At 31.9% G+C, this 26,085-nt stretch overlaps 4 protein-coding genes across 8 annotated transcripts; 2 read left to right on the plus strand and 2 right to left on the minus strand.

Annotated features, from left to right (window-relative positions):
- Positions 1–270: 270 nt before the first annotated feature.
- LOC131956093 (tubulin-specific chaperone C) lies at positions 271–2,584 on the minus strand. The gene has a single exon (XM_059320496.1). The coding sequence runs from the start codon at positions 2,544–2,546 to the stop codon at positions 1,509–1,511; it is 1,038 nt and encodes a 345-aa protein (XP_059176479.1). The 5' UTR covers positions 2,547–2,584; the 3' UTR covers positions 271–1,508.
- Positions 2,585–4,531: 1,947 nt separating this feature from the next.
- LOC131956099 (uridine diphosphate glucose pyrophosphatase NUDT22) lies at positions 4,532–7,546 on the minus strand. Its single transcript, XM_059320504.1, has 3 exons — positions 6,837–7,546; positions 6,104–6,309; positions 4,532–5,853 (listed from the first exon to the last, which is right to left on the minus strand). The coding sequence occupies exons 1-3, from the start codon at positions 7,368–7,370 to the stop codon at positions 5,634–5,636; spliced, it is 960 nt and encodes a 319-aa protein (XP_059176487.1). The 5' UTR covers positions 7,371–7,546; the 3' UTR covers positions 4,532–5,633.
- Positions 7,547–10,647: 3,101 nt separating this feature from the next.
- On the plus strand, positions 10,648–14,798 carry LOC131956097 (radial spoke head protein 9 homolog). Its single transcript, XM_059320502.1, has 5 exons — positions 10,648–11,009; positions 11,598–11,763; positions 13,153–13,282; positions 13,512–13,658; positions 13,916–14,798. Exons 1-5 carry the CDS (start codon positions 10,783–10,785, stop codon positions 14,074–14,076), a joined length of 831 nt encoding a protein of 276 aa, XP_059176485.1. The 5' UTR covers positions 10,648–10,782; the 3' UTR covers positions 14,077–14,798.
- Positions 14,799–16,551: 1,753 nt separating this feature from the next.
- LOC131956085 (CCA tRNA nucleotidyltransferase 1, mitochondrial) lies at positions 16,552–25,574 on the plus strand. Of its 5 annotated transcripts, none has more exons than XM_059320474.1 (9): positions 16,552–16,598; positions 20,764–21,083; positions 21,450–21,579; positions 22,004–22,130; positions 22,256–22,341; positions 23,322–23,429; positions 23,536–23,648; positions 23,977–24,168; positions 25,079–25,551. In XM_059320474.1, exons 1-9 carry the CDS (start codon positions 16,571–16,573, stop codon positions 25,310–25,312), a joined length of 1,338 nt encoding a protein of 445 aa, XP_059176457.1. In that variant the 5' UTR covers positions 16,552–16,570; the 3' UTR covers positions 25,313–25,551. The 5 variants fall into 5 exon arrangements, with proteins under 5 accessions (XP_059176457.1, XP_059176460.1, XP_059176459.1 ...); XM_059320477.1 differs by lacking the exon at positions 16,552–16,598 and adding an exon at positions 16,947–17,021 and having other exon boundaries at positions 25,079–25,549; XM_059320476.1 differs by lacking the exon at positions 16,552–16,598 and adding an exon at positions 16,985–17,043 and having other exon boundaries at positions 25,079–25,549.
- Positions 25,575–26,085: the final 511 nt, after the last annotated feature.

Raw genomic sequence — 26,085 nt, forward strand, 5'->3', positions numbered from 1 at the left:
TTGTTCGTCTATAATCTGTGATCAAGGACGGCTGCTTTCAAAGGGGGGGGGGTAGTGTCAAATTCACAAATTATGAGTTACTGAAATGTGAATGTGGAAAATAAAACAACTAAATAGTGGCCTATGCTACATAGCGGGTTGGCTTGTTTATTTTAATATTAATGGCAAATTATTCTTAGAAAGCAAAGATATCTCCTGTATAATGTGCAAAACAAAACAAAAAAATTACTACTTCTATTAAACTAAAAAGTAAGTCAACACAAGTTTACAAAAAGAGTATGAAATAATTTTATTATACCAGTATAAAATGTTTTTTGTTTTTTTAACATGGCAAGTTAAAGATCCTTGTGAATCATTAGAGATTACTAGTGCTAATTAATCAATTAGAAGATATTGTAACCATTTTAACTTTTATAAATAAGTGAGGACAAAGGCATAACTGATTCATGTAAAATTTAAAAAATAATTCACTTCTAAATCTAGCAATCAGTTCATACCATGTCTGTTGTTGCTTACAGCAAAGATTTTAAGTGTTCTGTCTATAAAAATAAAAGTTGTTTACCCCCACCAATGTGTAAGCTAAAAAAATTGTCCATAACTGGACTCAGCCAAACAACTGTACACACACAAAGATCACAGAATATTTCATTCTATTACATGAGATAACAAGTGACAACGTGGTAAAAATAACATTTTCTTCTACAAACACTACCCTATGACAAGGAATTTAGCTATTTTCATAGCATATAATGACTTAAGTTGAAAACATACCTACAGTAATAACTAACTTTACCTAGACTCAAGCTATAATTACATCTTGGCTTTTGGCCATGATTCAAAAAAGGCACCATCAAAACAAAACGTTGCCCTCTACCTCATGTTCTTACTCCTTGCACTGTTAACTAGTTAAGTAGAATAAGAAAGGAGGCTTGGTTGAATAAAATGTTTTTTTAAATAGTATTTGCAAAAGTTAATTAAAACATCATTTATAGTAATTATATAATAATAATACCAACTACAATCTGACTAAGGTAGCTTCAGTTTTTTTATTCAAATTTTAAAAAATGAAATTCGCCTAAAGAATAGTCAAAGCAATTTTACGAAAAATCCAGTTTAAAAAAAATATTGATTTGATAAAGGTTTAATTTCAATACACAAGCCCAACTTTAGATGCTAAAGATGCTTAAACAAAGTTAACAAAGGTTAAAGTAGTAGAATATTAGGACAGAAATTCTAGAGGCCCTGATAGGAAGAAGAATTTCATTTAAATTAATGTGGATGGTGAATAATGTAAGTACTATCTATAATAATATTATTAATAGAGCAATTTATATAAAAGCTGTTATATTTTCTATTTTTGTGCTTCTTCTAAGGAAACAAAATTAACAATATATGCATTTCTTTTAAATTTGTATAAACAGGCCTATAATAAATAAAGCTAATTATTTAGATAAGTCTGCAATGATAGTAACACTTTAATGGATGTAACATTATAAAAACTAAATAACTTAAAAGCTCCAAGAAGTTATACGTTCTGACTCATCAAGAATTGACCAGTTTGGAGAATGAGCATCAGCAGCTAACCAATTAAAATCATCAACTTTATCCCAATTGTTTCTGTCTTTAGTCAGACCTGTGGTGGCATAATCCTCTTCTTGACCATCATATGTCCAATTGCAAGGTGCAAATTTAATGCCATTACAATCTTCTATTATGGCTTTGCTAGTTACATGAATGTAAAAATGTGAGTTTGTTGTTGAGTGAATCCTTAGTTGTTGACAGGACAGCACAAATGTACAATTGATGCACTCTCTGATAAATATAGAACCTGGCACTGGGCCACAAAACACTTTACAATTCTTTAGTTTATTCATGTGAATAGCAGAAGGGGCACCATAGAGAAGAACTGTACAATCGGTTAAGCTTGCCAAAGCAATGTCCTTTTTATTTATTTCATTTCCATTTTTTTGAAGAGTCTTGTTGGAAACCCCTACAAATTTACACGCCGCTAATTCAATTACTAAATCATCTTCTGATTTTGAATCCTTTGCTGTCTCTTCACTTTTTGTGTTCTCAGGCATAGCAGTTCTTCTGTCAGCTTTTCTGTTAGATGTTTTAAAGGCAAACTTCTTTTTTGGCAAAAGTTCATCCCTCTTTTCTTGAATACCACTTTGAAGAGATGTTATCAAATTTTGAGCTGTTTTTAACTCATATGGAGGAAGAAACATTGCTGACTCAGAAACATACCGCTGTAGCTTTGAAACACGTAATGATAAATTATCAAAATGTTCTATTAACCTGGTAGACTCTATTTTACTGGATTCAACGAGCAGTGATTTCAGTATTTGAAGCTCTGATTTAAATGAATCTAAAAATAGTTGAACACTTTCTTGAATTCTAAATGACTGTTCACTTTCTTCTTGTTTTCGTTTTTGCAGTTGTGCTTGCCTTTCTTCTTCCCGTTTAAAAAGTTTTTCTGTAAAAGATGAAATGTGATCTTCTGCGCCTGCCGTGTTAACAGCAACAGTTCCTTGCCAGTCAGCCATTTTTAATGTTGATTACTCACTCGGTTGCTTAGAATATTGCAAATCGGCTTCCGGTAATAGTTTTCGGATCTTTATTATTTATTATGAAATATATTTTTTCACACCAACTATAGTAGACTATTCATCCTTAATTTATATACTACTGTAATGTAAAGATAAAAGTCATCGTGGGCACAAATAATTTGTATATAAAATAGACTTAAGCACTTAGATCTAAGTACTATTTTTTCAAGGATTAGTTGTTTTTTTTTTCATCTTTGGTCTTGGTTGTCATGACTACACATTTCCGGGACCTTAATCATTTTCTATACATAGATCTAGTCGCTGTCGTTATTTTAAATATTTTATTAGTCAGTAAAAAGCTATTGCATATTGTGACTAATGTTAGATGTTATATTTAGTTACAGAGTCGTCCATAAAATATAGATCTAAATGATGTCACTTTTAATTAAATATTTTTCACGTTGTGAATGTTAATTTCCGATTGTAAAAAAATATATAGATCTATAATATAAACAAGTATAAGTAGGCCTATTTAGGCCGGACATACTCAAATTTACTTAAAAAATCTTAGGCCTACCTGCTTATTCTTTGTACACTCCCATCATCTCCGATCGTTCTCCTTATAAGGATAGCAAATAGCAGTCTCTTGGCGTTCCGCCTTATACTATAGTACATAGCATCTAGGCTTTTGACTTCGTTCATAGAATTAGAAGGAGCAGAGTTTCTTCCAGGCATCTCTTCGGGGGGAGGGGGGGGGGGACAAAGCCCCCCCCCCCCCCACCCAACCCGAAAAAATAAATTCTACCCCGTCGATAAAAAAAAAGGAGCTTTCGTTAACCATTTTGGGGTCGGTGTGGTCGAGTCGGTAAAGCTCATGGTTGCTAAACCGAAAAGTCTCGAGTTCGGGCAGATTAGGCTCGTCAGCTGGGGACAGCAACTCTTTTATGAGAGGCAACTCCGAAATCAAACAACTGCTGCCTTGTAGTTTGTTCTTGGTTGGACAAAGGCTATGGAAGCAAATTCAAAAAGAAAAGCAGGAGTCAATGGCGCATAACCGGTTGACACGTATACTTAATTGTGATGGAGGCGTGGTTGAGTCGGCAAAAGCTCATGGTTGTTAAATTCGAAAATGTCTCGAGTTCAAACCCTCTGGCAGATAAGGCTCGATCCCTTCCAACACTAAAAATTAAGATCGAAGAAGAAAGAAGTTAACTATTTACCTCAGTACAGACCCTCATCTCATGACTGGCGCCTTCATTAGCCAAGGGTGAGGTACAAACACCGACAAGATAGGCGCCTTTACACGTCTACCAAAAGATAAGCTCTAGATTTTATCCCCTTTCATTAATTTAGTTGTTCATCATGACTCTTGTTTTAATATTTTTAAAGCGCTGTGTTCTAAAAATGCTCTCAGGGGGTCATCCATAAATGACGTCACGCTTTTTTGGACGATTTTTACCTCCCTCCCCCGCCAAGTCACAAAAAGCCAGACCCCCCCCCCCCCCCTAAAATGACGTCGCACCTCAGCCTACAACTGACAACATAGAGTATTTTGATCAATTCCTATTACAATTTATTAAAACCGTTTTCTAAAACGCGAAATAACGGCTAAAACTCGTTTTCTAACATTGCTTTTTTATAATAAAAAAGTGACGTCACACCATCTGACACCCCCCTACGAGTGTGACGTCATTTATGCAAGACCCCCCCCCCCCAGGGAGGGGGGCTGCGTGTGCCTGGCTGGATACACCACTGAACATAGGAATCAGGCTTTAGGCCGATACCATCAAGATGAGTTGTATGGTGAACAAGAAGGAAAGCTTGTGATTATATTACTATAGGTATTACTTTTTATAAGACTTGCAATTTTTTAAAATCCGTCTCTATTTTCATGGCAGTGAACACAAATTATTGTCATACAATGTAAATAATGTAATTTCCAGGGGACACAATTAAAAGACATATTATATAAATATCACATGTTTATTTTCAAACATTAAAAATTCCATCAGTTACAAATATTTTAATATTTATAACAACAATAAAGCACCAACTTATATTTAATTATCCTATATAATATGTATACTTATATTAATTATAATAATATATCCCAAAGTACATTGATTCAAGATGCACTGACATGGTGTACAATCACATTCTTATCTATGAAGTGAAAGTAGTTTTGTATTTTCCAAAGATGAACTCTTCCAACAATCTGGCATCTTGGTGAACATTAAAACAGTATACTATGTGAACTGGGGTATGATAGCTGTCACATTTTTGTCTAGTAGTGCTAATCGTGGACCCAATGGAGTAAGCTTGATGACCTATTATTTGTATTTCTCTCTCATCAACTTCAGCAGGAAAGTGGTAGCTGACACATCTTCAATAGGAAAAAGACAAGGATATTGAAATTAACTGGACCAGTTAAATCAAGAGCATCAACATGAAGTGCAGTGCTTCACACATCTGAGAAGCAACCTTGACCAACAAGAATGAACAACTGCAAGAATTGGAAAAACAAGAGCCCTCTTTATACAGTTTAAAGAAATAGTCAACTTTAATGCCCATGTAAAGTCAGTGCTGGAGTATGGACCTGAGATTTGGAGAATGACCAGGACAGCCACAGATAGTGCAGATATTCATATTGAAAAGAATCTAACATTTGTTGGACCATTCTTTGGTAATAGACCTGCCAACTCCTAGCTTAAGATGAAATCTGGAGTAGAAGGAGAGGTCACATTCATGCAGGCTGCAACATGGAACCTGGAAACAAGTAGAAGAGGCTGTCCTCACATTATCTTATGACAAGAACTTCTCTGAAGAGATGTAGTTGTCCACCCATATACCATAGGAGTGGTATGAGATGATCGCAATACTGATGAATTCAGTCAGATTAAATCACTGCATGTTTTAAAATAAGTTTGTTTTTCCCACATTGACTAGTTTAAAAGTTTTAAAATTATAGTTATAAATGTATTTATACATAACTTCTTCAACTAGTTGCATAAAACCTTATTTAAACCTTATTTTATAAAACCCAAATGGTACTGACTTTCATAGTAATCATAGGCTAAAAAAATATCAGTAGTATCCATGAATAAATTTACTTGCATTAGATAAACAGAATATAGACAAATTGCCTTTAGCAGAAGGGGCAAGCATATTCCACAGATCATTTTTTTCAATAACCAATCGACTAATATCATCAAGTGAGATGAACATGATACTTGTGGTCTCATCTGCCTCTGATTGGTTCCCTTCAGTATATTTTTGCTGCACTTCTTCACTTGTGAGGAAACATCTGACAGGAAAAAAATGCTTCATGGATAAACAATAAAACAGCATAACAATGATGGAAGGATGCTATTATAAGTTCTGCATCCACAGTTTTCATAGCCTATTATATTGCCAAATAGTTAAAGAAATTTCACAGGTAATCATTAATAAAATCTGAAGAAAATATTGCATACATTATACTCATGGATATGTGCTTCAGATTAAAATTAAAAATTATATTTGAGACTAAATATCAGCTTTTTATTAGTGCCTACCTAATTGCAAACGCCAAACTTGGCCTACCAGCACTTAGTTTATTACGATGTGTTCCCATATAAAAAGGCTCTCCTAATTTTTCTAGTGGTATATTAACCTCATCTACCACTTCTCGCTGAATGGAATCAAAGATTTCATGTAGCACTTCAGCACTGCTCATTGTAGTAACATCAATATCTTGCAGTGGCTTACTTCCAACAATATTCTGTTGTAATAAAAAAAGAAAAATCAGAAATATAAAAAAGTTAGTAAAACATACATACATTAACTTATGATAAACATGCTAGCATACTTTAAAAGACAAAAAACAGGTGTTTAAATTAATACATACACACTTGTTTAATATACATAGTGATGGTAAATGTATAATTATATAGCCTTTACATTATATATATATGTATATACTATAGGCCTACATACTTATCTATATATTTATAATATATATAGGCCTATGTATATATATCGTATATGTATATATATTGTATATTATATATATATATATATATATATATATATATATATATATATATATATATATATATATATATATATATATATATAGGCATATATAATATTTTTAGGCTATATATATAATTAAGCATATATAATAATATACAGATCTATATAAAGTTTTATATATATATATATATATATATATATATATATATATATATATATATATATATATATAATTTAAAAAAAAATTATTCATAAGACTATGATATGACCAACCATAGGCTCTGCATGACCCCCTGGTACATCCCATAAAGATGGGGCTTCAGCACAAAATTCACTCCTTTTCAGTAAAATAAGTTTGTTGTCCTCTGTCAAAACACTGGCACCTACACCTAGAGCATCAGATAAGAAGGCTTGGGAATTACTAAAAGCCTCAATTCCTCTTTGTTGCAAGTCCTTTGCATTTGGAGACCAATTGGTTCCAATAAATTCTTTGTAATCTGTGATGCCCAGAAATAATGAAACCATTTCATTTTCTGAACTGCTGATGCTGTGAACTCTAAATTTTGTTGCATTAAATAAGTGTGCATTTTTTGATATTCTATCAGCCCATATTTTATCTATTTCGCATTCAAAATCCGAAGCGTGAACATCATTCAAAAGATTTAGATTTGTATTAGGATTGGTGTCACAAGTAGATCTAGTTTGTGCACTTTTTTTTCTGTTGAACTCGTTTGATAGAAATACCAAAATTTTATTCGCAGTTTTTAATTTTCTTTTTTCAACAATGTGCATTATTTCGAAGTCCATACTTTTAAAAAAAAGCGAAATATTAAAAATAATAATTAATTTATTGAAGCCTGTAATTCAAATATAAAATGAAGTTTTTGGTAGCCTGTCGTTTTCCGTTTTCACTGCAACTAATCGAGATCTGGACCTACCAGATAAAAACTGAACACATCGTGCCAAATTTAGGCTTTATGTGCACGATATAATCAAACTGATTCAAACGTACATGCGTTTTTATGCTGACTATCGCGACTCGCTTATATATATATATATATATATATATATATATATATATATATATATATATATATATATATAATATATTTATATATATTAAATATATTTATATATATTAAAATATATATATATATATATATATATATATATATATATATATATATATATATATATATATATATATATATATGTATATATATATATATATGTATATATATATATATATATATGTATATATATATATATATGTATATATATATATATATGTATGTATATATATACATATGTATATATATATGTATATATATATATATATATGTATATATATAAATATATATATATATATATATATATATATATATATATATATATATATATATATATATATATATATATATATATATGTATATATATATATATGTATATATATATATATATATATATATATATATATATATATATATATATATATACATATATATATATATATATATATATATATATATATATATATATATATATATATATATATATACAGAGAGAGAGAGAGACTAGGTAGCGTAAACTTGAACGAATAAAACAACTGCTTCCCTCGACGAAAAGTAAAATAACTCTCACTGCCTACACAATGCTATATGTAAAGCACATATTCAATCGATAATCAGTCTGAATTTTCGGGCGTTTAAAAATGTTGTCCCCTTCTCATCTTTAACGTACTTCCGACCTTGAACAGGATCTGACAATAAAGAAACTATCCCTCTCCCGATCCACACAACTGCAGTGGATTCAGCGCCCATCAGAGACATCCTACACACTGTCCATTTGAGATATTATTTATACCATAACACAAAATATATATATTTTAAAAAATACCGGGTTTTTTTTTTTTTTTTTTTTTTTTTTTTTTTGAGACAGCAATTTCTTTCTAAAATATTGAATTAGCTGGATTCCGTAGGGACCACTGATAAATTTTTATTAAAAGTTACAAAAGGCCTTTTAAAAATTCGAAATATAAAATTTTATCTCAAATATTAATTTTTTTCCCTGAAAATTTGCGATGTAGCTAAGACTTTCAGAAATGTGGCGACACAATTTAGCATTTAAAATAAACCGGGAGTGATCTCCCCTAAACTTTCTCGGATATTCTAATATAAAACTACGAGGGATGGCAACTCAGGACATAGACAATATTTGTAATCCATTTTTAATTACTTAAACTTTTTATAATAGAATGGAATCTCGTAAAAAAAAAGAATTGCACACTAAGTGAGCGCCTAATAAAATGTGCATAATAGTGCGGGATATTATTAGTACTTTATAAATTTACGTGCGTTTTTTGAGAAATCGGAAATAGCGTAAATTAGTACTTCCGGTCAACGGAAATTACTCAAAATTTGATAGAAGGTAGAGAATTAGATCTTTTACTTACATGTGAAATTTAATTTATCTATCTGAAATAGTACTCAAGTTATAGGCTTTTGAAAAATTCAAAGTAGAAAAAGTACCACTTCCGGTTATCAGAAATCGCTCAAAAGTTGATACGGATCTACGATTTTGATAAAATACTTATATATGAAATTTCATCACCTAGCTGTAACCGTACTCAAGTAATCGTGTTTACACACAGACATACACACAATCACACAGACATACGGACAAGATTGCAAAATTATGTTTTTCCGTATCAGTGAGCCGTAAAAAGTCGAGATTTGTAAAAATCTCGTTTTTTTTTGCACGATTACAATACTTTCTCTATCCCTTGTATATACGAGAAAGTAAAAATGTTACATAGTGAATTTTGGCCTTTATTTCGGGTTATATAAAGGCTGTTTTTGTAAACTGTAACCAGAGTTTCTTCCAGGCATCTCTTCGGGGGGGGGGGGGGGGGCAAAGCCCCCCCCCCCCCCCCGAAATTTTTTTTACCGCCCCCCCCCCCCCCCGAACGAAATAAAATTTATATAATTTATGTAGAAAATATATACTTTTAACAGTGTCCGCCCCCCGAAGAAAGTTTACCGCCCCCCCCCCCCCCCGAAAATTTCAAGTGCCCCCCCGGGAGAAAAAAGTCTGGAAGAAACACTGATTGTAACAGAAATTGATTGAGATAGGCCTACTTAATATTGATCGAGGTGAGAAAACATTTTAGAAAGAAATGTTTTTTTTTTTTTTAATTGCAAGTTTAAGGGTGTTGGTGGTTAGACTGAGGAGTGACGTCACTTTTAGTGGGAAAAGTCTCCCATTTGCGAAAGTGACTATGAGAGAGGAGGAGGTATAAAAAATTGACAAAAAACGTTTTGACGGCATTTATGTGTGACAATCGTCTTCAGCCTTCCGTGTTTCTTCCAGACTTCCTTCTCCGGGGGGAGGGGGGGACTTGATATTTTCGAGGGGGGGGGGGAGCGGATACTGGTAAAAGTGTTTTCTATATAAATTTCATTTTGTTCCGGTGGGAAGTTCCCAATAAAGTCTACCGCCCCCCCCCCCCCCCCCGAAGAGATTTCTGGTAGAAACTCTGCCTTATATCGTCACAAAAATGCAAATCCCCCCCCCCTCCCCCAATCCTATCGCCAAGGCATGCTTCACTTTAGGACTACCCAATATACTAATTTATTTAGCCATTATAAAAAATGCCTAGCTCTCTGGCAATGTAGTAAAAACTGAAGGAATGTGTGTTAAAAATGTAAATGTTTCTGTGTCTAAATATTAAAATTTAGACATTATATTAAATTGGTATGAAATGGGTTTCTCAACGAACATTGAATGATAAATCTGAATTTTGTATCGCCTATAAAATAATTATTCATGATATTAATCCACAAATTTTTTCGCGGGTTTCTAAATCTACTCTCCGCTCCTCTTCATTTCAAATCGTCACTGAAGTCGGCAATCCCATCCTTGTTTTTTTTATTGACTGGTAAATTTTTGTTAAGGCAAAACAATGAACAGAGTAAAGTTTCAGTAAACCATTCTTTGTTCTTCATTAAAAAAGATAACTTTTTAAATAGATCAGTCTTCCCCCTTGAAATTAACTCTTTAAGTAAGAAAAAAGCAAACTATATAGGATCTACATTAGAGCGCATGCGTGCAACCATGGCGATAGTAAATAGCAACACGAAGTGAGACATATACTTTAAAAAGATTTAAGTGATAATCTTGATATTCAACTATTGTTGTGTTTTTGAGACTCATTTTCACAATGGAGTCAGACGGCCTGCATGTAAATCTCGACTATGTTGGGAGTAGTGGAATAATATGTAGTTCTGAACAAAAAGCAGCGCTTCAAACATCATTGGTTATTTTACAAAATGAAAACAAGTTTTACAGAGTTTATTTTTGGGGAAAGATTTTGGGTGTTAAGGATAATTATTTTATTGCTCAAGGTGTATACAAAGATGAATTTGCAGGAAGAAAAACATTCTACAGGTTAGTATTCTACTAAAACAGACGTGAGCTGTATGGATTTATTAAATTATATTTGCTGTTAGGCTACTATGTAACTATTTCAGTAGCCTAATTAATAGTTATTAGGCCTGATAATTAATAATTTTTTGAAGATATTATTATAACTCTAACTTTAATCATTAATTAATTTGATCACTCTAATGCAGACTCAAAAAGGCCTATTATAAACACATTACAATGCTTATGATATAATAAAGTTTTGTGTTTCTTTAAGTCATAAGTAGATTCTATCTATAGGCATATTGATGTTAAATTTTTAAAATGTGGATATCCATATTGAAACAAACCCCCCCCCCCCCGCCACAAGTGAGCAAAAGTAAATGTGTCATCTTTTCTCCTTGTCTGTCTAGACATCGTTCTCAAAAAATAGTCAAACTGCTCCAAAATAAAAAGCTACTTATAATTAATCTAAAAAAACTATTTGAGCAAATCTAATTGTTTAAAATATCAATGATTGATAACAATTATAGATGAAGTTAATAACATGCTATTTATATTGCCATTTTACAAATTAAACAAAAAACATTTCTGAGTTGTTTTTTTTTAAAGTAAAGACTGCATTCATTGGGGACTGCTTCCACATGCTACAGCTGAAATGAAGGCAAAATCCAAACTTGCTAAAGGTCGTTTCACTGGAGACCCATCCTATGAGTTTGAACATGTGGAAACAAAGAAAATTGGAGATGGAGAGGAGGCAACAGAAGAGGAAGAAACAGTATGTTAAATATTTTTAATACTCAGCAGTAGAATTATTTTATCATAGATCTAATTGTCTAACACAATCTACAAGTGTAAGCAGTCTGTTCTTTTTAAATTCGGCGTGTCAGAATTGCGACATTATAAACTCTTAAATTTTAATTTCTATAGACCTATATTTTTATTTTCCTTTTTTTGTTTCTATTGATTTACGGTCAAAGGGAAATAAACATAATATTACTTTTCTTCTTGGTATGTTTAGAGTTTTTTCCCTTTATTTTAATTAAAGAAAATTAAATGTAAGCAATATACTTAAATAGTATAAATATATTATTTGGGAGAATGATTAATTAGTCTTACACATGTATTTATGAACCTTGCGTACAATTATAAAAATCCTAAAATAATTATATAAATCTAAATTTAATGTATTCACGATAGTTTCGCTATTTTATTTTTATGCAGATTATGGTCAAAGGGATATAAACATTGAATTATTTTTTCTTTTTAGTATATAAAGAGTTTTCCCCCTTTAGTTTGAAGGAAATTTAGTGTTGGCAAGACCATAGCTAATTGAAGTCATGCTATTTTTTTGTTATTGCCGATTTTAATTTACACCCCCCACCCCCCAAATCCCTCATTGTCACAAAAACACAGACCCTTTTTCTAAAATGATTTCACACCTCATCCTACCAACCTTCTCGAAATTCCATTTTAAAAAAAAAACAAAAACATTAGTTTCTCTCTAAAATAATATATGTACTTGGTCAATATATTGATCAATTGCTACAACATTATTTACCAAAAAAGGTAGTTTCCAACATTACTTTTTAAAATGCAATATGGTGTCACACACTTTCAAATTCCCGCCACCCCCCCCTCCCCTTGGGCGAAAGCTTTATTAAAAATAATCACTTCAGATAATTCTTAATTAGTTGCACCCATTTACTTAAGTACCTTTTCTTCAATAAAACTCCTTAAAATATAGTTTTAAAGTAAAATTATTAATATCCTACTTTAAAATATTTTTGTTTCTATGCCATTCTTTTCATAGTTAAAGTTAAAGGGTTATGAACGTATTATATTTCTTCTTAGTATATTTAGACTTTCTGCCCTTTAGTATAGAAATCAATGTGGCTAATCAAACAGGTAAAAAAATAATTACTTGGAAATGATTAATTAGTCAGACCAATAGATTTATTTTGGTGTACATTATAAATCCTTAAATTATGGTTTAAATTAAAATTACAAATCTTTTAGTAGCACGCTAAAATTTAATTGAAATTTTATTATCCCCTTCTATTAGGGTAAACAGTAAATTGAATCAAAATATAACGTGCACAACATTTCTTTTACTAGAGCAATAGCATGTTTAAACAAAAATATCAAGCTATGCAAATTTCTATAGACTATTATCAAGGAAGAAGATCGCTTGTCATCTGTAGTTGCTGAAATTGACGAAGATGTGAGGATTGTACCTCGAGGGGCTTTTGTCCAGGTTCCAACAGCAGAAGTTGTAAAAAACAGAAGTTTTGAAGGTAAACTCACAGATTACCATAAGTAAATGAAACAGATTTTTAAGAAAATATTGTATTTCAAGTTTTCATTTTAAAACTGGTGTTTTAAAAGGTGAAACAAAAGAATCCATGTTCAACATTAATATCTTTATTTCAGTATGACATTTTAAAATATTTTTATATAGGTAGAAGTTCTTAAAGTTTTGTTTTATGTAGACCTTGCAAATGCAGTTTTATTTTTCTTCCAAAGGTTTGTCTGTGCAAGAATCAGCTAAGCTTTGCAACTACATGCACTTCAGGGAGGCAAAAAGATTAGACTTAAAAACTTTATTGCAGCGTGCGAACATGGATAAGGCCATTGACTTTATGGACAGTATCGAGGACGATGTTCCCCGGGGTACTAATCATTAGCTTCATTTGGAAATTAATGAAACAGTAGTTATTATCAGCCCTGTTTTTCTTTAAGTTATTGAACTGCTAAACAATTAATAATCCATTTTAATGTATTTAAACTTGCACTGTAATAAAAATATCTTTGACTGTCTGAAGAAAAACCTCAATAATACTCATAAACTCTTAAGTTTTTTAATGTTAAAATGAAAAAGTAAAATTTCAAACTGCAATCACACAATTTATAAATTATTTTCTTAATAGGTTCTTGGACACTACAGTTTGAAAGAGGAAGTGGGTTGTTGGCACTTAGAAGCTTACAGTGGCCAGGATATGTTTTCTATCATGTTCCTGCAACACAGAAGTACGGATCAATTTACTTTGGGACTGGCGAAAAGAATATGGATTTGCCATTTATGCTTTGAAAGCTTCATATCTTTTACAATTGTTTCTGATTAACTAATCCGCAAACAGATCTACACCAAGTGGTATAGCTAAATTTTTATAGTTACCGTTAACTATACATGGAACGAACATTGAAAAATGTATATATACATCATGTTTTGTGTCTTTAAATCATATTTAGGCTACTACTACACAGCAGTATGCATACAACAGTCAAACATTTGCTGTTGTGGAAAAAACACTATTGTGCTGATTCAAATAAATATTTTATATGGTTTTTATGACAATACATTTAACTTTTATAATTTATATACTCTCTAGGCATGATATTTTTGTGATAAACTGAGTGGTTGGTTGAATAGTATTTTATAGAATATTTTATTTTTTAAAAGATGATATACCTAAACTTAATTTTATAATTTATTTTAAGAATGAATTCACAAAATAATTATTATTTCTTTTTAATGAAAACTACCTTATAAGTATTTACTACCCCAATACATTGGCAGTTAAAATTGAAAACAAAAAAGTATTAAAAAAACAAACTATTTATACCTAATTAAGAACATTTTAAACTGCTAAACCATTCTAGAACTAATTTTGCTTGAGTTATTATTAAATTATTTATTTTTTTAAATAAAAAAACTTGTTTTTTTTTTACCTACTTTTATTTAGTTAAAAGATATCTGCCTTTCAGTCTTCTATGTGTACATGAATGAATTTTAATTAGGCATGTTATAAAAACATCATTAAAGTGGTTTCTATTTATTTTAAAATGTGTTTATTTTAAATTTTTGACAGAAGATTTTGTTGTTGTCATTGAATTGTTATGCGTGTTGTACACCTGTGGCAGACATGCTATCCTTAATTAATGAAATCAATAAAGTGGTATGCAAATATTGTAATTGATTGATTATATGATAGGAGTAAGATAATTACCCACAAGATATGCGGTAAATATCATCATTACCAGTTGCTCTTGCTATGGTATGGGCCATCATCACTACAGTCATAGCAACCTATTCTGTCACTGGGCAAACTTTTAATTGAGGATCGACCCTTGTTTATATTTATAGACATATACTGTTTATACGTATTTTACATTTATAGATATATATTTGAAAATATAATGCGTGATATGAGTTAAGAGGGTTGTTAATGATGGGGGAAACTAGTTAGGTATTTTTTTTTCATATTTTATCTTAGGTACAATCTAAATGGCCAAAGTCAATTGTGTCAATAACTTTCAAAGCAACAATTGGAAGAAACATCCTCAATTAACAGTCTTTAACCTGTTCCGCTAACATTGAAATGAACATAATTTCTTAACTAAAGAACTGTAAACATTGACAGCAAGTTGATCAAACTTGTGTTATGTGCTAACACATTTTATAAATGTTCAATTGGTTTATCTTCTATAAGTTAAAGGATTACTCTACACAACAGTCCGGTAAAAAGCCCCCGATTTAGGTTGGAAAAAAATTGTGTTAATTAAATTAATTGTCTTTCGGTTTACAGACAGCCATAATCTAAATGCTCAAAGATTTATTTTCTAAATAGGGTTTTATTTTTTTTTCTATTTGGCGTCACCCCACACCTTATTATGCTTCTGCTGATATCTGGAACCGAGAAAATTATAGCAAAAAATAAAAATAAGATGACTACAATTGATGATTAAACTGAACCTGTGGTGACAATTGACATTCCTATTTCAGGGTAACCGGTAGATCACAAGAGAACTTGGTTTTCATGCAGCACACACTGGGGTGTCTGGGTGGTAATATATGGACAAACACAAATACTAAAAAGACGTATAATAAAATCTTCAAAATTTATTCCCATTAATGTGTAGTTGTTATGACATTACATTGTACACGTATAGTTTAAAATTATTATAACTAATCAAAAGAAAATTATCAATTTTGTCTCAAAGAAAATCTGGTCTGGTAAAGCAAACTGATACCATGTGAACGCTTTTGTTTTGTACGACAATGAATCTGTGTTGTTTTTATGTTAAGGGTATTAATCAGGAGTCAAGACTCAAAATAATATAGATCTAGATCTATATAGGCCTATCATATTTTATTTTAGTTATTATAATATCATATTGTAGATATGCATCTAGACAGGGGCGTAGCGAGGGGGGGGAAGGGGGGTGCGGACTGCACCGGGTGACACCATTTAGGGGGGTGACACCAAGACAAAAAAATAGCAAAATATATAGAGAAAAACTTGAGGGGGGTGCAAATCGAAAGTTTGAGGGGGGGGGGGTGCAAATCGAAAGTTTGAGGGGGGGGTGCAAATCGAAAACTGGAGGGGGGGGGTGCAAATCGAAAACTGGAGGGGGGGGGGGGGTGCAAATCGAAAATTGAAAGTTTGTCCCCGGGAAGGGTCGCAACGCCTCTGGGGGGTGACACCATTAAGTGCCGCACCGGGTGACACCCGACCTCGCTACGCCACTGCATCTAGATATCTAGATCTAGGCCTAGATTACAAATATTAAGAAGTTGACAGATGACCAGCGTTATTTCTTGGGATTTACGTTAGTCTAGGCTGAAAGTTAAAATCTAAATTCTAGTGCCTATGCTAAACTTATAAAACTATCTTTGATTATTTAATATTTATTAAAATTAAAACTTTTCAGTAGTCAGTAGTAGGCCTTCATACATAATATTACATAGGCATAGGCCTATACTAAAATACTTATATTTAAGTATAGTATATAGGCCTAGATCTAGATCTAGATCTATTAAATAAAGATTAGCGATGTTTTCATCAGATGTAACCAATCTTATTATTATTAATATTAACTTAAAAGCCATCGTTTAATTTTTTTTTAAATATTAAATTATTATTATTATTTTTTTTTATATTTTAGTCGAAGGGTTAAGTAGAATTTCAGGGGAAACCACTCTAAGTTACTCTAAGTGTTAACATAGCAAGTCTTGCTCTCAAACACGCAACAGTCCGTAACACTGCTGTTTAAAGTTAATTTCTGGCTTATATTGATATAATTATATTTAAACATTGTATTTGGTTTATTATTCAATTAGGTATCTATTATAATATTATATTTGATACAAGTGTACTATTAATTAAATAACATATATAGATTATTTTATAGTGAGGTAATCTATCGTTTTAGGTACGTAAAATCGCCCGCGACTAGTAATGTGAAAAACAGGTGACTCCTTACATTTTAATAATTATTTCACATTTTGAGGAGGATTTATGTTTTGAAAAATACAAAAACGTTTCCCTGTTTCATTTATGTACCTGTTTTTAAACAATTGAATTAAAACTTTTCAGTAATAAATGAACACCAGCGATGTTTCCAACAGATGCAACCATGCTCATTTACTATAGCAGCCATCTTGTTAAAGTTTTATTTTTATAGACTTATAGCGCGAGATTCAGGCGGAAGTCACTCTATTTTACAAATGGCTGCTGTTTATATAGCAAATCTTGCTTGCAGACACTGCTGTTTAAAGTTGATTTCTGGCCTATATTGATATATTTTTCTATTGATTTAGGTATATTATTCATTTATCTATAATATTTGACACAATTATATCACAATATACTTCTATTACAGCCTTGACAATGAGGTAACGTTTTTGTACATTAACAGACGCGGGCGATTTTACGTACCCAAAACGATAGGTTACCTATAGTGAATATAGATCGATACATTAAAATTAAAAAATTGAGTTACCTTTCTTTCACATTGTGACATTACTTAGACTACTTAATTACTTAAGACTTAAGACTTCGAGTCTAGCTGCGGCCGATTTCAATTTAATTGATTTTTACTGATTTTTTTATTAGATCTAGATTTTGATTTTAGATCTCTAGATCTTGATTCTATGTACCTAAAAAACATCCTAAAACGATTGATTACCCTACCTATTTTTTTATTGAGGCTGCCATATATTGATTATCAAATATCATTGACATTCATTATGGCCTCTATCACTATGCACTGCACTGAGTCACTGTACTAAATAAAAATTAAAAACAGGGCACCTATTCTAAACTAAATTTGATTTTTTTTCTAGGACTAGGACCCTGGTTGTTATAATTTGAGTTAACCCTTTGTATCCCTGCAACTCCATTGTATTAAGCACCAAAAAAAAATTGCATAAAAACCATTTTAATATTAATAACAAGCTTTTATGTAATAATGCACTTAAAAAGGAGAAAATAAATTACTTTCTTTAAATATATTAGGCCAAATATATTAAATATTAATAGGAGTGACTAGCCGGAAGAAGCTTCTTCTCCCCAGCGCCAGTCTGCAGGCAGAAAATACATTGACCTCAATAGCTGCACAATTTGCTCAAATGAAATACTATTAATAGCTGCGGAATGGTCTCAAATTAGCCTATTATAGTATCGCAATGGGATCAAATTATCCTTTTAGTTTTAGCCGTAGTGCTATCTGTACTTTGTGGTCGAGCTGTTGTGCTTTGGGCTGATCATCAGGGTTTGAGGGTTCATAGTATAGTTATAGTATATCTAGTAAAGAATTCTAGTCTATAAGTTCAAGTACAAAATATTTATGGGTATGGGTGAGATGCCATATGGGGTGGCTTATGTGAGAATGCTGCAAAAACCACCGGTCTATTATTTTATCCACTCCCAATTGGTAGGGATAAATGTAAAGAAGTCTGCAAAAATGTTACTGCTCTTGATTTCCCATGTGCTGATGATTTAAAATGAACTTTGTTGAAGACTTAAATAACCACAAAATTTAAGTGTGGGTTTCTTTTTAATGTGTCATACAAGACTCCGGCTAGATCAGATATTGTGCAGTGAAACATACATATTTTAGGCCATGGGAGCAGGTTTCTGGACCGTTCCATTTTCTGATATTGCTAAGTTTGTATTGTTATCAACTCAATAGTAGCATCACCACAATATGCATTTCCACTAGAAATGTAAAAATGATTGAACAACTTCTTCTTATTGTGTCGAAATTTTAATACCTTGTTTGAAACCTCCTGAAATTTTAATATCTTGTTTGAAACCTCCTGAAATTTTAATATCTTGTTTGAAACCACCTGAAATTTTAATACTTGTTTGAAACTACCTGAAATACAGTCCCTTGTTTTGTCTGTCGCTTGTTTTGCTGATGATAGAACAACTTAGTACTGTATTTTTTCTTACAATGCATATTTGAACATAATTTTATTTTAGAAAAACATTAACAGTCGATCACTCTAATGAAATTATTCAGAAATTGCATATTTTTAAAATAATATTATAACTCTTTTTAATTGAAAACTTTTCTCTTTTCTTCTTGCAAATCTAAAAAAACAACACCAAAAGCAATGAAAACCATGAAACCTAAATTGTGTCTCGCCATTTACCCTTTATTCATCAATATGTCTCACATTTTCTTCCTACATTTTGACTGCCCAGATACTCCACGACTCGCATTTTACCAACAACCCGCAGAGTTGCCCCCATTTATAATTAAACCTTATTAATTTTCTCAATTTTCTGTAGTTATCACAGCATTTTGAATTGTTACCAAAATCTTAATAAATCCTCCTGAAAATGTAAATCTGTCTTTTTTATCCTTAAAACTGGAAAATGTGTTTTGAATTTAGTTACATGAACCCCGTATTTATCAGCCAACATAAATTCTTAATAAATACAAAATGTTCTTTAATATCATTTTAATTTTAAAATATAATAAAGGTTAAGTGTGTGGGTGGGGGGAGGGTAAGGTTAATATTAGCAAGTAATGTTGGTTAACCCCCCCCCCCCCCCCCCCGGAGCAATTACCCCCCTGTCAATTACACCCCCCCTCTCAAGCTAGAATCCTAACTCTAACTAGAATTCTATACCTATATACTACTTTAATCCAAACCTTAAGAAAAAGACCAAAACCTAAGCATCCACCTTAGCCTAAAACTTCACACAAAACCAAAACCAACGCTAGACACAACCCTAACCCTAAAACTCGCTCTAACCCTAATCTTAACCCTAGCCCTAAAACCTAACCCTAATCCTTACCCTAGCCCTAAACCTTACCCTAGCCCTAACACTAAACCTAACCCTGTTGGGGGGGGGGGGTAATGTCATACTGGGCGGGGGGGTAATTGACAGGGGGGGAAATGCCCTGTTCCCGTCACAAACACTGGCCACTGTGACAGTCAAAGATGTATGTCACAGTAGTGTCTATTAGAAATTTTAAGATTTGGTTTGACACTTTCAATATCATCTTCCATATGTTGTCACATGTCTGTCTAATCCACCCCCTCCTCCCACTCCCTCACTTTTGTAATGGTTTGCTTTGTTAGGTTTTGTGGTGCCATTTCATCTACCAACTTTTTCAAATATTTCATCAATAGTATTTTTATTTAATTTTGATTACATTAAAACAAATTTCAAGTCAATCACAGGTGAAACAAAATATACTAACTACAAAATATATCTAAAGAGCCAACTTGTGGACTTTAAGTATAAACTAGTCATCATAAGTTGAATTATATGAAAGCATAAAATCTTCTTCATGAACACCAAGGTATTACATTTAAGTGGGATAAGGCGTTTAAAATTACATCTCAAAAGATGTTTCTATACAAGTCTCAACACAGATGGAAAATACTTGCCCAGACTTGTAGACGCTAAGGGCGCAGTACAGTGCAGCTCCCAGTGTATAGCGTTAAGTAAAATAAAATTTTCATTTGATGCAGCTTTCAACACACCAACAGTTGTTTTTGCAAAGCGTCAGCTGAAAACTATGAAATTGGAATCGCTTGAGTCTCTCCCTATTTTCACACCAGAACTTGAGTGTCTGTTTAAACTGTTTGAAAAATATGGCTATGAGTTACGTATTGCGGGTGGAGCCGTGCGAGACATCCTTATTTGTAACGATACTGTACCCACGGACATGGACTTTGCCACTACTGCAACACCTTGTCAGATGAAAGAAATGTTTACCAAAGAGCAAGTTCGAATGCTGAACAAGAATGGTGAAGCTCATGGAACTATAACAGCAAGAATAAATGATAAAGTAAGTTGGATTGGATATCAAATTTTATCATTAAACATGAAGTGTTAACAAAAAGTTAACAATCAAACACTTATTATTTGTATGATTTATGAGTCTTTCTAGATCAGTTACTTTGAACTTCTTCTAGATAATTGTACATTGTGTATGACTTTCCTAAGATGAAAAATGTGCGATAAAGTGATAAAGCCAAATGTTTAAAAAGCCCACTCTGTCTTCTAAAGCCGAAGTGTAAAACATGAGGTCTAGTAAGATGGCTGCACATTCTATTATTATCTATATAACTTCAATGATAATTAGAACAAAACTCAGCATTTTAGAATGATTCATAATGCATGGATGTTAACTTTGTTATTGTTGTATGTGTAGGTGAACTATGAGATAACGACTTTAAGAATAGATGTAGTCACAGATGGAAGGAGAGCAAAAGTTGAATACACTAAGGATTGGGAACTCGATGCAAATAGACGAGATCTGACAGTTAACTCCATGTTTTTGGGTAACTATTAAAGGCTTTTTTAGTTTTCCAGCAGTCTTTATCATATCATGTGTTCAATTATTTTAAATTAGAAAAATACATTTTTTTTTCTACATTAGGCTTTGATGGAACAGTTCATGATCATTTCAATGGGTTATATTATATGAAGGGGATGAAAAACACTAGACTGCTAACCCAAAAGTCTCAAGTTCAAATCCTGGTTTAAGTTAATAGAACGACCCTGAGACCACCCAGCTCTGACGGGTAACCCACTCAGGATAGGGAAAGTAAAGTCACCACACTATCCCCTCATATCCCAAGGTCACAGAAACAGGTGAACTCTACTTCACTTACCCCACAGGCTGTGAGGTTCAAAAAGGGAAAATCATTTTTTATATGGTTTATTCAATGGGTTAAATGATTTTTTAAAATTGCTTTTGTTTAGGTTATGATGGAACAGTTTATGATTATTTCAATGGGTTAGATGATTTGAAAAACAAGCGTATTCGTTTTGTTGGAAGTCCTGAGCAAAGAATTAGAGAAGACTACCTTCGGATACTTCGTTATTTCCGGTACTTGAATCATTATTTACATCTTCCATTCATTTTAAAGTCAGTTTTAAAATAATAATATTATTCTATTTTCCTCTACAAATTTATTTTAAAGTATAAAATTTTTAAAACTATTTCACTTTTAGGTTTTATGGTCGGCTTGCTCCAGATCCTGACAATCATGAGCAGGTTACTCTGGATGCTATAAGAGAGAATGCAGCAGGCTTAGCAAGTAAAGCATTGTTCTGTACAGCTTTTATCTCTTAGAGTTTAGTGATGGTTGTATATTAGACCACCTGTCTTAAGTATAGGATTATGATTTATTTTGAAACAAATGTCTTGATAAAATGTGTAGTTTAAAGGGGATCTTAAGTTTCCTTGTGTAAATAGACAAATGATAAAGTTGGTCGACATGAGCCAGCGATTGTGCTTGGGTCATAGTTTATACTAGAGGAATAAGAGCATAATGTGTAGTAAAAATCTCAGTAGTACAATGTAAGTTGTTATTAGAAGAGATCTTATGTCAAAATAGTACACAAATAGATATTGTACATGATGTTGTGGGTGAAAGATCCACAACAGAAAACTGCGCAAAAAAAAGCGCACAAGGGAATTTTTTTATCGAGCATTTATAGATATTAACAAAGATTGACAACATATACATTGTAGCATAATAAAACACATTTAATAAAATAAGAGAAAATTAAAATGTACTAGTATAATTAGTTTGTATTTGAGCATTTTGCTGTTTCACAGTTTTCGTTGTGCATTTTTCCAATTGCATATTTTTCTGAATTTGTGGTATTTAATGTAAAACTTGTTGGAAGTTTTTAGTTGTTCTAGACAAATTGGATCACTTAAAAGTTTAGCCTGTTGTTTATGAGGGTCAGCATTAGCCTGTCTGTTCAAAAAAAAATTGGAGGGGGTGGTGTCAGCTTTACGGATTAAAATGAGAGTATATTTTGTTCCTTTCCTTAGTCACTACCTTTATAATTGTCTGTCTGACGTTGATGAGTTGTCTAGTAAAAGTTTTTGAAACTGCTCTTTTGTTAATTTAAAAAAAAATATTGTGTATATACTTGTTAAAAGTTACATCTGATGCAAATCACTTCAAATTAGGGCTTTTGTAAAATGTCAAATTTAAAATATGGATTTGAGTAGGCCTTCATTGATTGTTTTTCCCCTTATCTGATATACCTGTCTATATTTCAGATATTTCTGGTGAAAGAATATGGGTTGAAATCAGAAAAATACTTTGTGGTAGAATGACAGCACACATTTTAAAATTAATGATTGAACTGGGCATTGGTCAATATATTGGTAAAAAGATTACTGTTTCAATGTTGAACTTGTCTATACTAATGTTAACTTAAAGTAAAACAAAAAACTGACTAGTAATATTAAAACTAAGTTTGTATTTGCCAAGGTTTGCAGAAAGCGTCAAATTTTAGAGAGTTGTATTTGGTATGTGAGAGGACTGAAGACGTTTCATATCATCACATGACCAGGATGACAGCGTTGTTAGATGACGAAGCTGACGTAGGTTTAATTTTATTTTTTTAATTTATTGCCACTATTGGATTACCTGTAACTTATTGTATTAGAACACCCTTTGTTTTAACCTGATAATTGTTAAGTTATATTGCTCATGAATTGTTAAGTTATATTGCTCATGAATTGTTAAGTTATATTGCTCATGAATTGTTAAGTTATATTGTTCATGAATTGTTGAGTTATATTGCTCATGAATTAAGTTATATTGCTCATGAATTGTTAAGTTATATTGCTCATGAATTGTTAAGTTATATTGCTCATGAATTGTTAAGTTATATTGCTCATGGCTTAATTTAATGAATTTCTTTCACAGGTATATAAGTTGCATGAAAGAAATAAATTATCCAATGAGGAACTTGCAATGGCTTTATTTATTGTTAAACACCGTGGAGACAAGATGGAAGACGACCTGCAGAGCTACTGCATAGATTTGCACACAGATTCCAGTGGTGGAGATACCAAAGTCACCAACAAAATAGTTGAATTAATGAAATATTGTGGTCATGTAAGTTGCATTTATCTACTTCTTGGGTATGATATCAAGCTTTTAATACTGTTATAAAAACATGACTTTTCTTTGAAATGGGACATTGTCTGAGACATTTGCAGGAATGTCCTTTCCCTGAAGGCTGTTCTCCCAAATGGGTTTTTGCCTGAATGGCAATAAAGCCCAAAAGCCATATGCCCAGACAGTTTGCCAAAAAAAAATTATATTATTATATATTATCAATGCAAGTTCTTAAAGAATTGGTATTGACATATTGATGATTGTCACAGTTCTAAGCAGACAGAAACAGATGTGTTCATGTTTTTAAAATTTAGTTTTATTTTTAAATATTGAGAAATTGCTGTAAAATAGAAACAGGTTTTTTTATAATAAAAATTATATATAATTTTTATTCAATTATAATTGAATTAAAAAAATATTATATCAGAAGATTTTACAGATATATCAAAGTAAAAAAATGCAATTTTTCCAAGACATATAGAGTTTTAGAATACATACATTCTGTGACTTGAGAATTATTTAATTACCATTCAACATACCTTCTTTAACAATGTGTTTAATTAAGCGATTATCCAATAATGTTATGAATTATAGACTTTAATATAAAATCTTAGGTAAAAATTCATTAAAAATTTTTTTTTTTCATTTCACACATTTTATAATACAAATTTCTTAAAACACAAAAGCAAATAACTCCACACAAAAAAAAGTTTAATTTTTCCAAAATTATGTGCATAAATTTTGATGCATAAAATGTTTTTCTAAATTTCTGGGGCAATAGTCCATTTGAGCATTTAGGCATATGTCTATACCCCATTTAATAAAAGATAAAACAAGTGGAATGATATTTCTGATGCTGTAAAAAACGTCACACTTCAACTGAACACGCTCTGTTGTTTACTTTTAGCACAAAATGGCTGAAGAATTTCCTAGTGTCAAATTGCCACAGTTGCCGGTGTCCGGACATGACTTGACACAAAATAATGTTCCTCGTGGGCCAAAGTTTGCTTCCACACTTAATGAGCTGAGAAAGATTTGGAAAGACAGCAGGTACACACTTAGCAAGGAGGAGCTCATCGAGAAGATACCTCAGGTGCTGGAAAATCTGCCTGAAAACTTTAAGAAAAAAAAGAAAAACTGAATTAACTCATTTCTTTTTGTTTCATTAAAAACTTTTGATACAAAACTTAAAAGTGTTTGCCTGCTTTTATTAGACCACATGGCACAGTGAATGTTGTCTCATACATTCAATCACCAAGGGCTGACAATGTTAGTGGGGTGTTAGCCTCATTTGGCTATGGCTGTAGGTCAAGGTGTTAGCCTCATTTATCTATGGCTGTAGGTCGCTTAAGTTTCTCAAACTGATGAATTAGGAAGTGCTTGAAGCTAGTCTATTTGGAGCTGTTGTATCTCCCTTACCTGTATCTACCACTTTTTTATTACAAGCTTTTATTTAACTCACTTCCTCTGTCTGTCGTCAGTCTGTCTAGACGGAAACGCAGGAGTGAAAATTCGGACAGTTCTACTTGACCGATACGATTCACAGTTGGCACGTGGGTCAAGACATGAAGACAATGCAATCTGAAACTAAATTTGACTTAATTGGATGCCTAATTAATTTTTTATGAATTAATTAAAATTTGGACCGAATTAGTAGGCATGTCTAGCCAACCACACCACACGCGTCATCACCTTCAATAGCTGCGCCATCACGTAATGGCTGCGTTCAAAAACCATTGCGCGCCTACTGAACGTGATGTTCAGTAGGCGCGCAATGGTTTTTAGTCATGTAACTCTATTGTAAATAAAACATGTAAAGTACTGAAAAAAAAATTCATAAAAAACGTTTTAATAACAAGCTTTTATGTAATGATGCACTAAAAAGTAGAAAATAAATTATAGACTACTATTTAA

This window comes from Physella acuta, unplaced genomic scaffold (assembly GCF_028476545.2).
Source record: "Physella acuta isolate Inbredline_101_S28 unplaced genomic scaffold, ASM2847654v3 ptg001126l, whole genome shotgun sequence".
In the NCBI taxonomy this organism is placed as follows: Eukaryota; Metazoa; Mollusca; class Gastropoda; family Physidae; genus Physella; species Physella acuta.